We start from the raw sequence: 14,713 nt of genomic DNA, 5'->3' as shown, positions 1-14,713 counted from the left end.
TCAATCACTGGATTGTCTGGTCCAGACTCGATTATTTAAAGACCGCCGTCATATAGCTGGAATATTGCTGTGTGTGGCTTTACGGATTGTGTAAACGGTGATTGAGCGAGTAATTATTGCTTAACGCCGCATGAGCAATATTGCAGGTATTCGCGGCGTAGATTGTATACACGTCATCCATTCAATCTGTCTGAGAAATACGATACCCAGGTGAACAGGAAGTAAAATAGCAGCGCTGGGTTGTGTGCGCCACCAGCGCACTGGGATATCACCTTGTGAGGACGGGCTGAAACACATTGCTTCTTGTCCTGATCCACAAACAGACCGTAAAGGTATTTCTCAAATACTTTAACTCACTCTGTGTTGTTCATGATCTATTAATCTTGTTGTTGTTGTTGTTGTTGAAAGCTATAGAACAGACTTTAAGTGTGTAGTCCGTAGACAGTATGCATTACGTAGATGCTTAACTGCGTTTTCGGAGAGCAACATTGTGCATATAATATATATCGGTTACTGGTACACATGAAGATTAACGTGAGTGTGTTAGATTTTACGCCGTTTTTAGCAATACTCCAGCAATATCACGGTAGGGGACACCAGGAATGGGCTTCACACATTGTACCCATGTGGGTGATCGACCCTGGGTCTTCGGCGTGACGCTTTAACCACTAAGCTACCCCACCGCCCTGAAAGATGTTCCTATCACCGTAGTCTGTATTGTTATATTGCAGTTGTCGGGTTGTCGTTGACGTGAACTCCTGGTCCATATTCAAAGCTAGACTTAACGCTTAGCATCTGAAAATATATAATTTTGATAAAACAAACAACTCCATTTCAATTGAAAAGGATGGGAGATGGAGATGGGAGATGACATGAACCCGAAAACAATCTAGACCAGACATTCCATTGTTTGACATCATGAGCATCGACACACGCAATCTCGATTCGATGTCATGCATCAACCATGTCAGCGAGCCTGACCACCCGATCCCGTTAGTCGCCTCGTACGACAAGCATGGTCGTCTTTTACGAGATGGGTTTCTTAAGACATATTCTACCCCGGATCTTCACGGGTTGATTTTTACATGTGATTGAGATAATATATGATGTGTACACTCGCAATGTACAAGAACGATGGAGGCCGATTGCTAAACCAGGATTTTCATTGTAGAAGGTAAGCGCTGCACAAGCTTTAATTGGGTCACTGGATTAAAGTTATTCATTGACCTTCCAGTTTATGTTTTGTGTATGAACGTGTGGCTAAGTATTATTCACATTCCTAATGTAAAGCGTTGTTGCCTAATGCCTTCTTGGTGTTTATCTTTGTGTGCTATGTCTAGGACGTGCTTGCATTTGTTCTCGGTGCAAAAAGAATTCTGGTGTGAGGTGAAAGTACATTCAACTTTTATTTTCACCATATATCAATCAAATTAAGCACCTCTGAACAAATGTCTTTTTCATGGAATCCGTTCTGCGCTCTATATTCAGTCTTCTTCCCGAGGCAAGGTCTTTAACTGACTGTAAAAATCCAGTGGATGTCGATTTCGTTACGCGATTTTGATTAGAATATGCATAGACTCGTTAGTCCAGCCTAAATGTGACTGCATAATTCCAGCCTAGTTCGGCAAGGGTGGAAACTGGGTTTTAATACTCAGTTTACTCATTTGCCTCGGGAAGATGTATTCAGTATGTTACTTGTGTGCGTTGTGTTGCTATGAAATGTAGCAGGGTGGAAGAACTTGACCATAGAGAAGGCACCGAACTGCTGGAACATACTTCATGTTATAGGAAATCCCCGGATGAGATTATTTGATCTGACTTATAGAAACATCTGTTCAAAATATATGTGATAACAGACTGCACGATACGTACAACTTCCAATGTGACTCTCAATTCATGTAAAGTTGCACCTCATTGTAACTTATACTTCTTCTTCTTTTGTGGAGGAATAAAAGCTGATTATTATTCCATTTTAAAAGTTAAAGAGAAGTGATTTGATGCAGAATTTCAAAGTTACCCAACGGAATTGCCAACGCTTTTTAACATAAACAACTGACCCCCATATATTGCTTATTAATGAGTGAGTAAGTGAGTTGGGTTTAGCGCCGCTTTTAACAATATCCCAGTTATATCGCGGCGTGTCCGCTTAATGTGGGAGAACAGCTCGAAGTGATGCAGGTCTCAGACGTTTACCACTTCGGTGAAACCCACGAGCACGGGTATGGTGCTGATCACAAACCTAGAAACATAATCGGGGCGAACCGGGATTCGAACCCACAATCATAGGTTTCTGGCGTGCCCAAGGGACGCAACTCTGCACAGCGAATCGCGGCGCCTTAGACGACTGGGCCACCCGTGCCCCCTCATAATGAGTATAAATTTATATATTTTCTTCATGACAGAAACATTCTGGACATATACATGGTATCTATGAAATCTTTATAATGGACAAAAAAAAATCCCTGCATGTGTATTTTAGTCTCATAACAAAATCAAAATATATAGAATAACTTAACCTATATTTCCCAATCCGCACATGTAAAAAGCTACACATGCTTCAATTGCTTTCTTTTTAAGTCGAATCTTACAACATGAATAGTTTGTCGGGGACCTGTTCTCACCCATCTTCCCTAGCCAAGAGAGTTAACTGACTTTAAAAGTCCAGTTTCCACCCTTGCCGAAATAGGCTGGAATTCCAGGTCGTAGCGCCACCAGTGGCTATTACGAGTTATGTCACCTCTAAGCCTCTCCTATGGACCAATCAGATTCCACCTCTCGTATCACTTGCATTTGCTTCAAACAAAATGGCGCTGCCCAGTCAAAACGATCTGATCGATAATCAAGATCTATATTGTGATAAAAGGGGTCTTAAATCGCGAAATGCATCAAATCACATGAGAACCTTGACTGAAAACATGAAAAGATTTGGAAAATATCTGATGACAACGCGTTGGCGGTGCACATGTTTTGCAAATCCTGCAATCGACCAAAATCGGCATGTCAGTTTACGAACCGGATTTCGATTTCGTTGTGCGATTTTGATTGGACTATGCATAGACTCGTCAGTCCAGACAAAATGTAACTCCGTTATACCAGCCTAGTTCGGCAAGGGTGGTAACTGGACTTTAATAGTCAGTTAACTCTCTTGCCTCGGGAAGATGATTCTCACCCGGAATTCCAACGGGGCTGTGAACAACGAATCTCTCTGAGGCACCTGATAGTTTCCTTTGCTTCAAAACTAGATGCTACTCATAACAGCGTGGACAATGGTGGTGGCAGTGATGTGGTCCACTGTCTGTGGTACTGACGTGACTCTGGATGAACGCTGGGTGGAGTTTAAGGAAGAGTACAATCGGATGTACACGAGAGAAGCCGAGGCAGCCAGGTAGGTTTGTTTGTTTGTTTGTTGTCTACCGCCACACTCAGCAATATCCCAGGCATATAACAATAGGACTTGAGGGACTGTTTACATCATCATTCCGTAATGACGAGTCCCCTCTTCTAGGGCGATATGGACGTCCCGTGGGCACGCCAGAACCCTCTGATTGTTAACAAGAAGCACTCTGTTTTAGCCCGTTGTTCGAATCCCGGTTTACCCCGATTATGTGTCTAGGGTTGTCAGCACCATACCCGTGCTCGTGGGTTTCACCGACGTGATAAACGTCTGAGACCTGCATCACTTCGGACTTTCCTCCCACATTAAGCCAAAGCCGCGTAAAACCAAACTCACTCACTCACGCATATCGCTGGCAAAGGTGTGGGTCGCTAACTGACCTATACCAGGTGGGCCATGGAAGCGATGTGCTTTTCGCGACAAATAACCGTTGAACCGAGGTTCGCTCCCCTCTCGTCCGACCTTGGTGCTTTGCGTGTGCTGGGGTCGTTAAGAAGAGTGAGTGAGTGAGTGAGTTTGGTTTTACGCCGCTTTTAGCAATATTCCAGCAATATCACGGTAGGGGACACCAGAAATGGGCTTCATGCATTTGTCTGCGCACTGGGCCGGCACCCTTTGGTGCCTACATTTCACAATGGGGTAAAGTTTAATTTCGGGTACACTTTAATTTATGAGGGGAATTCAAACAGCGTCACACGACTCAAAGTTACATATTCAAGGCCTCAGAGAAGTTGATAAAAATGTTTTATGCTGGACATATCTAAATTTGACTCATCAATACGATGTCTGATGCAATTTCCCATTTTCATTGTATGTTCCCCTGTTTGTTAAAATTAATAATTGACTTGCCTTTGCATGTGACGGGTGCCACCGGTGGGCCAGGATACGCTAACCTTTTCGCGAATACCTGGTATCATCACTAACTGATAGTGATTTATAAACACATGCTCATTATGCAGTCAGTAAGTGAGTGAGTATGGTTTTAAGCCGCTTTGAGCAATATTCCAGCAATATCACGGCGGGGGACACCAGAAATGGGCTTCACACATTATACCCATGTCGGGAATCGAACCCGGGTCTTCGGCGTGACGAGCAAACGCTTTAACCACTGGGCTACCCGACCGCCCCTTATGCAGTCAGAACTTTACAAATGACCCTGCTTACATGTGTCTGTGACGGATGCCACGGATTGGACAAGATGCCTTAACGTTTTCGCGAACACCTGGTAATATCACTATTTGATTGTGATTCATAAACACGTACTCATGATACAGTCGGAATCAAAGATTTCTCATGAATATGGAAAGGGTTTTGTCGCTTTTATTAACGTCTTTGGTAAAGGTTTTGTCGCTTTTATTTACGTCTATGGGAAAGGTTTTGTCGCTTTATTCTCTCAGATTGCGAGCTGACTTAATCAGAATTATTTGAACCGTTCTCTTACAGGCGTGCTATATGGGAGAGAAAGGTGAAGGACATTGAGAGGCACAACAAGGAGGCGGACCAAGGACTACAGAACTACTGGATGCAGGAGACTCAGTGGGATGACATGGTACATTCCGAGAGAGAGAGAGAGAGAGAGAGAGAGAGAGAGAGAGAGAGAGAGAGAGAGAGAGAGAGAGAGAGAGAGAGAGAGAGAGAGAGAGAGAGAGAGAGACCGACCTAACGACCGACCGACCGACCGACCGACCAACTACCAACCCATGGCCACTACCCACCCCAGTGGATTTTGAACACAAATGTGCACTTAGTGACTATATTCATTTGAATGTGTTACTTGACATATCCTTCCATAGATATGGAGGAATGGATTGTCTGGTCCGGACTCGGTGGTTTAGGGGCCGTCTTCGCATGACAGGTGCAATGCTGGCAACAAATCATACTAAGTCTGACTTTGTATTGTAAATTGTGTGAGTGGCGAGTGCTACCGGTAGAGCAGGACATGCTAACCCTTTCTAATGTGGAATCCAATGGTGGAGTGGGAGGGAGGGAGAGAGAGATGGAGATATTATAAATATTATGTTATATCTTCCCTCAACCCTACCTGTCCCCTATCTACATATTTGAATAGGGTGGAAGTACCTTTTTCTATTTACACAGACGTACGAGGAGTATGTTGCCTACCACCACGGCGAAGACATCGACGTCAACACCATGAACAGAGCCAAGAGAGCGGTATGTATTACTTACCGACCTTCTACTATTCCAATAAAAGAAGATTGAAAGGGTGAAAGTTTATAAGAAAGGAAACCCCATCACTGTACATTGCACGTACTCATTAAGTGGTCACCCAATATATGCATTAGGACAATGTTTGTTTTATTCATATATCCATAAATATCACATTTTCTTATTCCTTCATTTTGTGTGGACCAACAGAACAGAAACGGCACAGGGGATTGCTTCAAAGACGAAGTATGGACAGCCTCGTCAAACCCGTACACCTTCAATACCTCGGACGGTTTACCAGAGAATGTCGACTGGTCCAAGAAGGGCTATGTGACGAGTGTTAAGAATCAGGTAATATTACACATACATACAGAAGGATCGAGTGTTATAACGTCCTGATATTTGCAGTTGTGTATTATACAGATTCGTAATGATAAGTCAGTTGAAGTATACACTCGAAGTATACATGTCATAACCTAACACATGTTATATTCTAAATGGCATTGTGTGTTCATGTCATAACCTGTTTCACCCCGACCTTTGCATAATGTACACTTTTATGAAACGATTGATAAAAACTTAATTTCCCTTCTTGCCAAACAATGCCCCTATACCGTCAGTTGGTGTTCACATCTCGAACTTATTAAGCAGCTTGAGAGCTGGTTTCGTTTATGCTTGTGCTTGTTAGTAATAAGACGAAGAGCTCATATGAAACCAATGACGGTTTAAAACATGTTATGGTAAACTATCACACTGCAGATATAACCGGTTGGAAGGATGTACCATACATCGATCTCAGTTTAACCCAACTCATTCCCTCACCCTTGTTTTCTATGCATTCGTAGATAAGCAGTGCATACAAGTATGGTCCTTCAAACATGAACATGAAACCTTCGCTATATCAGATGGGATGATAGATTGATTACAAAATAAAAAAACAAAACAAATAAAACAAGATACCATGTTGCACTAGTTTTGTGTCCACTGACCAGGGAAGATGTGGATCGTGTTGGGCATTTAGCGCAGTTGGGGCGCTGGAGGGCCAGCAGTACAAGAAGAACAAGAAGTCTGTTGATCTATCCCCCCAGGATCTTGTTGACTGCTCTTCAGCTCAAGGTCAGTTCAGACTGGTCATTGAGGATGGCCAGGATAATATATTTCATTCATTCATTCATCATTATCCAAATGAAATGAATCTTTGGCTTGACCACTACCAGTAAGTCGAAAACGTCTTTTATTATGTAAAAAAACCCTATTAATTTTGCATCGAATTGAAATGACCACTGAACATCACCAACTGGTCCCTCTGTAAGGATTCCGAGTCAGAACAGGTCCCCAAGATCCCTTGCTTGTCGAACTAAAATGGCGAACTGGTGGTAAGAATGTGTGACTAGGCTGATTGTGACCCGACTGCACAGGGGCGTTTCTCAGACTATATTAAAAAAGGAAACCTCAACGGTTTGACTGGGCCAAGCTCGATAATCTACAGGCTGCAGTAGTAAGGCGGCAACACCACTTGATCACTGAGTCATTAACAATAATTGTTAAGCTGGTACTATCGACTGAATATGTATATAAACATTGCAGGAAACAAAGGTTGCGGTGGCGGTCTTCCCACCGGGGCATATGCCTATGTCATCCTGGAAGGTATCGCTACAGCAATATCATACCCCTACAGAGGAGTTGTAAGTTTGTATAATCTCTCAGTTCACGTGTACAATAACATTCAAAGTGACAATGAATTCGTTGTCATGTCTTCTTCACTGTGGTGGCGATCGGGTAGCCTAGTGGTGAAAGCGTTCGCACAATGTGTGAAGTCCATTTCTGGTGTCCCTCGCCGTGATATTGCTTGAATATTGCTAAAAGCGACGTAAAACCATACTCACTCACTCTTTTACAGTGCCTAATAGTAGTATCAAGTAATGATTTCAACTTGACAATCGATATTATATTTAAAACAGTAATATCTTCCTTTATACTCGTTAGTATTACTAGCTATGGCAGTAAGTGTTTTTGACGATGACTGTTAGTTTCTCTCACAGCAATAGCACTTTATGACTTAAAGGATGCCACTGAGAGATACCAAAATGATGACCTGAAGTAACACGTGAGCTAAATACGTTACAGCAGTCTCATATTTTTACACACGCTCGGCTGTTATAACTACCAGTGTAGGACCCATGTGCAGAATTAACCCGCAACAAAATAGCACGATAATGAAGGCCTCACTCGTTTGCGAGAGCAACCTTTGAAAAATGCACTCGATGGTAACCTTTGATACCGGAAGGCCATATAGATTAACCATTAAGTATAACTTATAATGCGATGTTACTTTGAGGTCGGGCCATGTAAGTCTAGAGCTTCGGTCAAGATTGGGCTCAATATCAAAGGCTACAAGACGCTGAAGCAGGGATCGGACGCCATGTTGAAGAACGCTCTGGCACACATTGGGCCTATATCTGTGGGAATCCAGACAGGACCGCGGCTGCAGTCCTACAAGCGAGGTGTGTTCAGCGGCTGTAGCGGTGTTGTCAATCATGCTGTGCTGGTTGTTGGATACACCACATACAACAAGATCCCAGTATGGAAGGTGAAGAACAGGTATGGTATATATCTTCTTTATTGAACGACATATGTACCAGTCTTGTCACACTCCGTACACACTTGCCCATGACGTACGTTCTTCGAGTATGTTCTGGACATGGAGCATGTCTCTACCACAACAATGACTGCCTCCTGTCTACCTAACCAAGAATGTGCCTTTTAATATATTCCCTTACAAACCCTATGATTGTAACCACAGTCAATATAGTTCTTACTTAATCACATTTTGTTACACATTAACGTCACTTCATATAGGCAAAATTACAATTACCGACACAGCTTTTCTCGGTCCGCTATAAGAATTGCAGTCAGATGTCCACAGAGCGAAAACATGAAACAGGGTTACATTTTGGACAAATCTAACCGTTATAAATTGGGTGAAAGTCCCCAAACCGCGGAGGCCTTAAAGCACAGATATGAAAACTGATCTGGCTAGTGTCCTCGATAAAACATTTTGCAATTTATTGCCAAAACTTGTAAAATGTCTCAGCTTAGTCCATGGTTAAACACTGATTTTCGGTATTTTACACTATTTGATAACGATAACAAATATCCCAGTAATTTCTTCAGATCCCCGAGGGTTTATTCTGACGCGATCGCCGAAAGTCAAGGCCGGCATCGTTATATGTGCTTTACGTGTATACTTGCGCCAGTATATTCTCAACTACCCTCCACTTTCCGCTACTGACGAAATTACGTGACTGAATATGAACAGGGTACCGTTGTACAAAGCGATCTTAGCGCTAAGGTGATCATAACCCCCATATCTAAACATAGACTTACGGCAGTCGTAGCGCTAAGGTTGTTTTGTACAACGGCACCCAGGACAACAAAGGAGATGACTCGCGACACGCAAACAACACTTATGGCAAAATATGCATTACATATACAGAGATTGTTATTAAAAACTTAATGTATATTTGATAATCATTGAATGTCGTAAGTAAGCTTAGATAATAATAATACATAAAATCATAATAAAATCTGTTTTGACACACGTGCTCCATATGTTAATCCTCAGTCCAATTTATCACCACCAAAGACACACGCCGGTTACATCGCTTCAGAGAAATGACAGCATAATAACATGAACACAGTATTCGTACAGTTTTGGCTATCAAGCTGATACCCGTGAATAGGTCTTCAACAACCCATGCTTGGCGTAAAAGGCGACTACGCTTGTCTTAAAAGGCGACTAACGGAATCGAGTGGTCAGGCTCGCTGACTTGGTTGATGCATGTCATCGTATCCCAACTTCGTGGATCGATGCTCATGATATCAGTCACTGGATTGTCTGGTCCAGACTCGATTATTTACAGACCGCCATCATATAGCTGGAATATAAACTGAGTGCGGCGTTAAACAACAAACAAACAAAATCAAGCTATCTGTATTGTAAGGAGGGTCTTAAAGAGTTCCAACTGATTCCACTCAGTCTGCTGTACATACATGTACGTTGGAATGATTTTGTCACTTTCAGCTATGGACCAGGCTGGGGAGAAAGTGGTTACATCTACCTCCCAAGAAACGAGACGAATGCGTGCCAGATTTCAAACTATGCCTCCTACCCAACTCTGACAGACGTAGCAAGGGGCCCGGTGCACGCAGGTGAAGTTGCTGCAACTATCGATGGTACCGTCGCCGTCGTATCTACCCCTGCAATGTTCATGACGCTCCTCCTGCCAACATTTTTACTTTAGTGTAACAACGTCCATCAAACAAACAGCGGTCTCTGATGATTTGTTATCTTTTTGTCCATTACCCTTTTGGTATATAATACAATCATACGTGTTATTTACTTCGTTTGTGTTTTTTCTTAGTTCAGACAGAAATGCAGTCATAGTTATGTACCATGCTAAACTGTCGGGCAAAATAAAGTGTATACCGTATTCGACGTAATAAGCGCTCAGGGCGCTCTCAAAATTAGAAATAGGGGGCTCTTATTAGAATATTATTTTAGTAAAAAAAACAGAGTTGAAAGATAAATTTCGTGGTTTATGCTGACAGCCTGGAATGTTTATGTACGACAGATATGTTTTTCTAAAATTTAATTGCCCATAATTAAGGGTGCAAATAACACACGAGTGCGTATTGTGCGCGAATAGATAAGTCTTGTGAACATTGATCAATCGGAAGGGGTGCTAATCGGGATTATTCACTAGCCAATATATTAGCAAATACCGCCGTGGGCGCTTATTAGAGCGGGGCGCTTTATACGTCGAATACGGTACCCATGTGTTTTAGTGGCTGAAAGGAAACAAATCTGAAATAGTTTATTAGATACGGGTATCAAAATGGTGTTTTTGGACCTTACGTTTGAGGTGTTTCGGCGACTGTTTTCAGCCAAGTAACATTTTGATAACGTAATTTGTTTGTCAAATCCAGTTTTCAAGTATATAGCATGGTACGCTCTATTATCGCGGATGTTAATTTTGATTGATCGATGCTGATTTTCTTAACCGAGGTTGGTAACCAAGTATCTGTCATTGGCGACTCAAGGGCGGGTAACTCTATATTATCGCGGTTACACTATTTTTGTGTGTGCTACGTGTGGATTATGTTGTTAACATCACTTGCTGTTTTAGATTATGCATAATCAGTATCCATATGACCTAGGTTGGGTCAAAGGACATCGTCCAAACAAGTGGATCCTTTTCTAACAAATTTCGAATGGAGGTAGGGATAATTCCACCTCATAAAGATTCCAGAAAGTATCATAAAAAAGTTAACGTGTATACTTACGAGTAGCCATGACATAACGCAACGAGTCCTGTATTCGATCATGCGATGAAATATTGTGCTTAGTTTTGAATAAGTAAACAGTCGACAGGGGATGTAGATTACGAGATTTACCGATACCGCGTTAATATAGAGCCCGCGATAATATACCTGAGTCAGTATATACTTCTTTTCCCCCAGAAAAATGTCGCTTTAATTTATGGCACGTACTTGATCGGCGCGTATTTCCCATTAACAAATACAATGATAACGGTAATAATTTTAGTCAAAACAATTAGGAAAGCGCAAGGCTCAGGAACGTCTGAGTATAGGAAAAGGATTTATACTTTCGAAAGTTATATAATCGTCAAATACGCAAAAGAATATCAACCGGCTTTTAAAACTTATTTTTGTAGAAGGTGATCTTGGTGTATATTGCCTGATAGTATATGCATATCAGTTTCCTGATATTGCTTATTTTAATGTTTATTAACAGTTTTAAGGTTCGTCCGCCTAATTGACGGGATTCCACTTTCTCATTTGTACATGACACTTAAACAGTGTTCTGTTACTGTAAACAGATTAGTTTCAAATTCCAAACTGGTGATATCTATTCAGACTAATGCTTAGTCTCTAAAACTGTATAGTTTTGAAAGAAACAAGTAACTCCATTTAAATTGAAGAGGAGCCCCAGTTATATGGGAGATTCCGAGATGAATCTACTCTATGGATATCTAAGCTGCCACCCAAACCGACCCAAACGGGGCCCGAAAGCTTATTGTATGCTATATAGTCCCATGGAAGTGCACTAGAATTATACATTGTATTCCGGACGATTGTGTTCTTTCATCTACTTTTAAATTTTGCCTATACTCTGGGCGTACTACTCATTGTTCTATTTATGTCATCCTATTATATATATATATTTATATCAGATATACATTAACGCATGTTACCATTCTAAAGTCATACTCTCATATAACCTTATATTGTTCATAGTATCAAAGTTTATTCAACAACATCAAGAACAGCAATTTAAACTACTGAAACACCCAAAACAAGGCTGTTATCAAGCGCTGGTGCAGACGTGATGCATCGTAAAAAAACTGTATCGTGATGTCATCAGAAATGCAATTTCTTGCAACATTTATACTACGAGATAGTAAGGCTAACGCTTACTCACCGGTGGAACGTAGACAATATCGCTAATACAAATATCACGTATTTGAATGTTAATACTAAAGACAACACACAGTGACGATATAACACTTATACACGTTTATTGGTGACTTTCATCAGTTTTGCTATTAATTTTAATAACTTGTGTTTTCACATATACAAGTAACAATACCCGACTAGCCTGTCATATATACTTATGGGGCAGTTTTCAATCTTGTACTGACTTACTCTGGTGTTCCTGAGGGGAGGTTATTGGCTTGGGTGTTATACCCCGTTTTTCTGGTAATCCTATTATTACTTCATTTTTATCTAATGACACCCTGTTCTCTGGATCACGGCTCCGTGACTATCCATAACAATTAAGATGAACATTCAGATCAAGTACATGAATGAGTTTGTTTTGACGCCACAGTCAATCAAGGACCAATGCTATGCAGTTTGATTACACACTTCTGCCAGGTCGAACATCGTGGATCTTTTTCTACCTAAAGAGAATCATACTTCATATGCTAATCCATCTATATCCTACGAAAACCGTCCCGCTCAAGATGACCTTACTTGTTGTTAAATCCATCATCTATCCCCCCGTTCTCACATCCCCCCCCCCCCCCCCCCCCCCACACACACACACACACACACATACGCGCGCACGCACGCACCCACACACAACGGACCTAAATAACCTGGACAGGAAATACTGCTGATAGCCTCTGGTCAACACCGCCGCGAGCGCTACCACAGAATGTTCGTCGAACTCTGCAGGGGGCATTCTCAGTAGCTTCAAATGCGCTGAAATGTGCGTGTCAAGGACAGCTGATGTCCGATGCTGAAGAACCGTGTTCACAGCTGACCGACTTGGTTTTTTTCTGTACTGACAGAAACTGGATATACTGACCCACAGCTTTTATTGATATTTAACTAACCCCTGATCAAATAGATGCCCTTCGTTAATCTCTGTGTGGAGTACCGTATATACCTGTGATAACGATACCGGTGGCGATGCTGATGCTGATGATGGTGGTGGTGATAATGATGGTGACGGCGATGATGATGGTGATGATGATGGTGATGATGATGATGATGATGGTGATGATATGATCATATGATCAAGGCCGCTGGCGTTGCCTAGTAGTAAAAGCGTTCGCTCCTCGTGCCGAAAGTCCAGGTTCGATTCTCTGCATATCATAGGCACAATGTGGGAATGCCCCGCCGTGATATTGCTGTAATATTGCTAAGGCGGCGTCAAATCCGACTCACATAAACTCTCATAAATCACTGTGCCATTGCTAACCAAGGTTCTGCAGATGGCACCGGAGTATGTCAAGATTCAACTCTCGGTTGGTCTTCTTCCATTATATCTCACTAGGTGGCGCTACTGGCCTCGCTAGGTCGTTCATTCATCCACAGGGGTGTGTACATGAATGGCGGCACTTTCTTAAAGCGGTTGTCAAGTAGGAGTTTATGTCATCGGAAGTTCACCTCAACCGATTCCAGCAGTCCTGCTTTTATCTGATCCATTGACCTAAGTTTGTGGCTCTGTGACAACACGTACAAAAGAAAGTCTTTGTACAGGAGATGCAATGGGCTATTCATGGTATATCACATGCTTTTACGGATTGTGAACCGGCCTCGCGATATCTAATCCGCTGTCCTCGCATAGATATTAACATATCTTCGAGATCTGTCTGAATGAATGGCGTGACAACATTCAAGAAGTACGTTAACGGTTATGTTAAATATATGAATGATTCCACCACAGAAGCCAAATCTTAAAGTTGTTTGATTCTTCGGCAGCATTTTCAATAAATGTTGTTCACGAAAGGTTCCTGAATACATTAATCGAGATTACGCTATCCGCATGGATGACCTATTCCTGCATAGATATATCTAGATCGGTGACGCTAAGCCGGTGACCCGTACCCAGATCCGGACATACCAGTGAAACAGGCACTCACTCACTCACTCACAATGTATCAATCTATCAATCTATCAATCAAACAATCAAACAATCAAACAATCAATCAAAATGGAAATCGAGTGACGGATGCTTGACTCATTGTAAGTCTTTGTACGCCATTGTATCGTTGCTAGTGGTACCAGTTACCGGTTTGGGCTAGACGAAGCATTGACGAAGCAAAGAGTTTAATCAGACGTCTCCTTGAGGGAGACTGGTATCACACCTGTGATCCCTGGCGATAAGAAATATGACATTGCGTAAATTCTCCTCGGCGTAATATATATCTTGCAGGTGTACGTAAACAGGGTGTGTTTGGTAACTTGAGCAGGAAGCAAAAGTGCACGAAGGGATTGTATTTCAGATGACAAATGAAAGAAGACAGAAAGATTGTGACCCAAATTTAGTGACTGGTGGCCGTGTCGCACACAGGAACTTTTATTAAATGTATCCTCAAGAGTCAGTAAGAAACTAGAAATAACTGCCTTTGTTCTGTAAATCTTACCAAGTTTCAGCTTTCGCCTCTTCCTTTGTGGAATGAGGTTTCACATTTGTAAAATGATCTCTGTTATCTGTCTGTACCATCAACTTAACTGCCCTCACCACCTGCAGTTTTCCCGTCCCATATTGCCAAGCAGGTGACCCACAAGGAGGAAAACGGCCCTCCCTCAGTCCAGAATCATGAGTTATACTGTGCC

The 14,713-nt window shown here is 42.0% G+C and overlaps 1 protein-coding gene across 1 annotated transcript; it reads left to right on the top strand.

Moving 5' to 3' along the window:
• Positions 1–224: 224 nt before the first annotated feature.
• LOC124126648 (procathepsin L-like) lies at positions 225–9,911 on the top strand. Its single transcript, XM_048381825.1, has 9 exons — positions 225–332; positions 3,243–3,385; positions 4,838–4,943; positions 5,492–5,566; positions 5,771–5,911; positions 6,553–6,676; positions 7,148–7,245; positions 7,899–8,161; positions 9,645–9,911. Exons 2-9 carry the CDS (start codon positions 3,243–3,245, stop codon positions 9,862–9,864), a joined length of 1,170 nt encoding a protein of 389 aa, XP_048237782.1. The 5' UTR covers positions 225–332; the 3' UTR covers positions 9,865–9,911.
• The last annotated feature ends 4,802 nt before the right edge of the window (positions 9,912–14,713 follow it).

The sequence above is a fragment of the Haliotis rufescens genome, unplaced genomic scaffold (genome assembly GCF_023055435.1).
Source record: "Haliotis rufescens isolate VD_foot unplaced genomic scaffold, xgHalRufe1.0.p SCAF_4, whole genome shotgun sequence".
In the NCBI taxonomy this organism is placed as follows: domain Eukaryota; kingdom Metazoa; phylum Mollusca; class Gastropoda; order Lepetellida; family Haliotidae; genus Haliotis; species Haliotis rufescens.
Note: the sequence above shows the minus strand (reverse complement) of the source record. Positions and strands in the feature narration are given on the sequence as shown.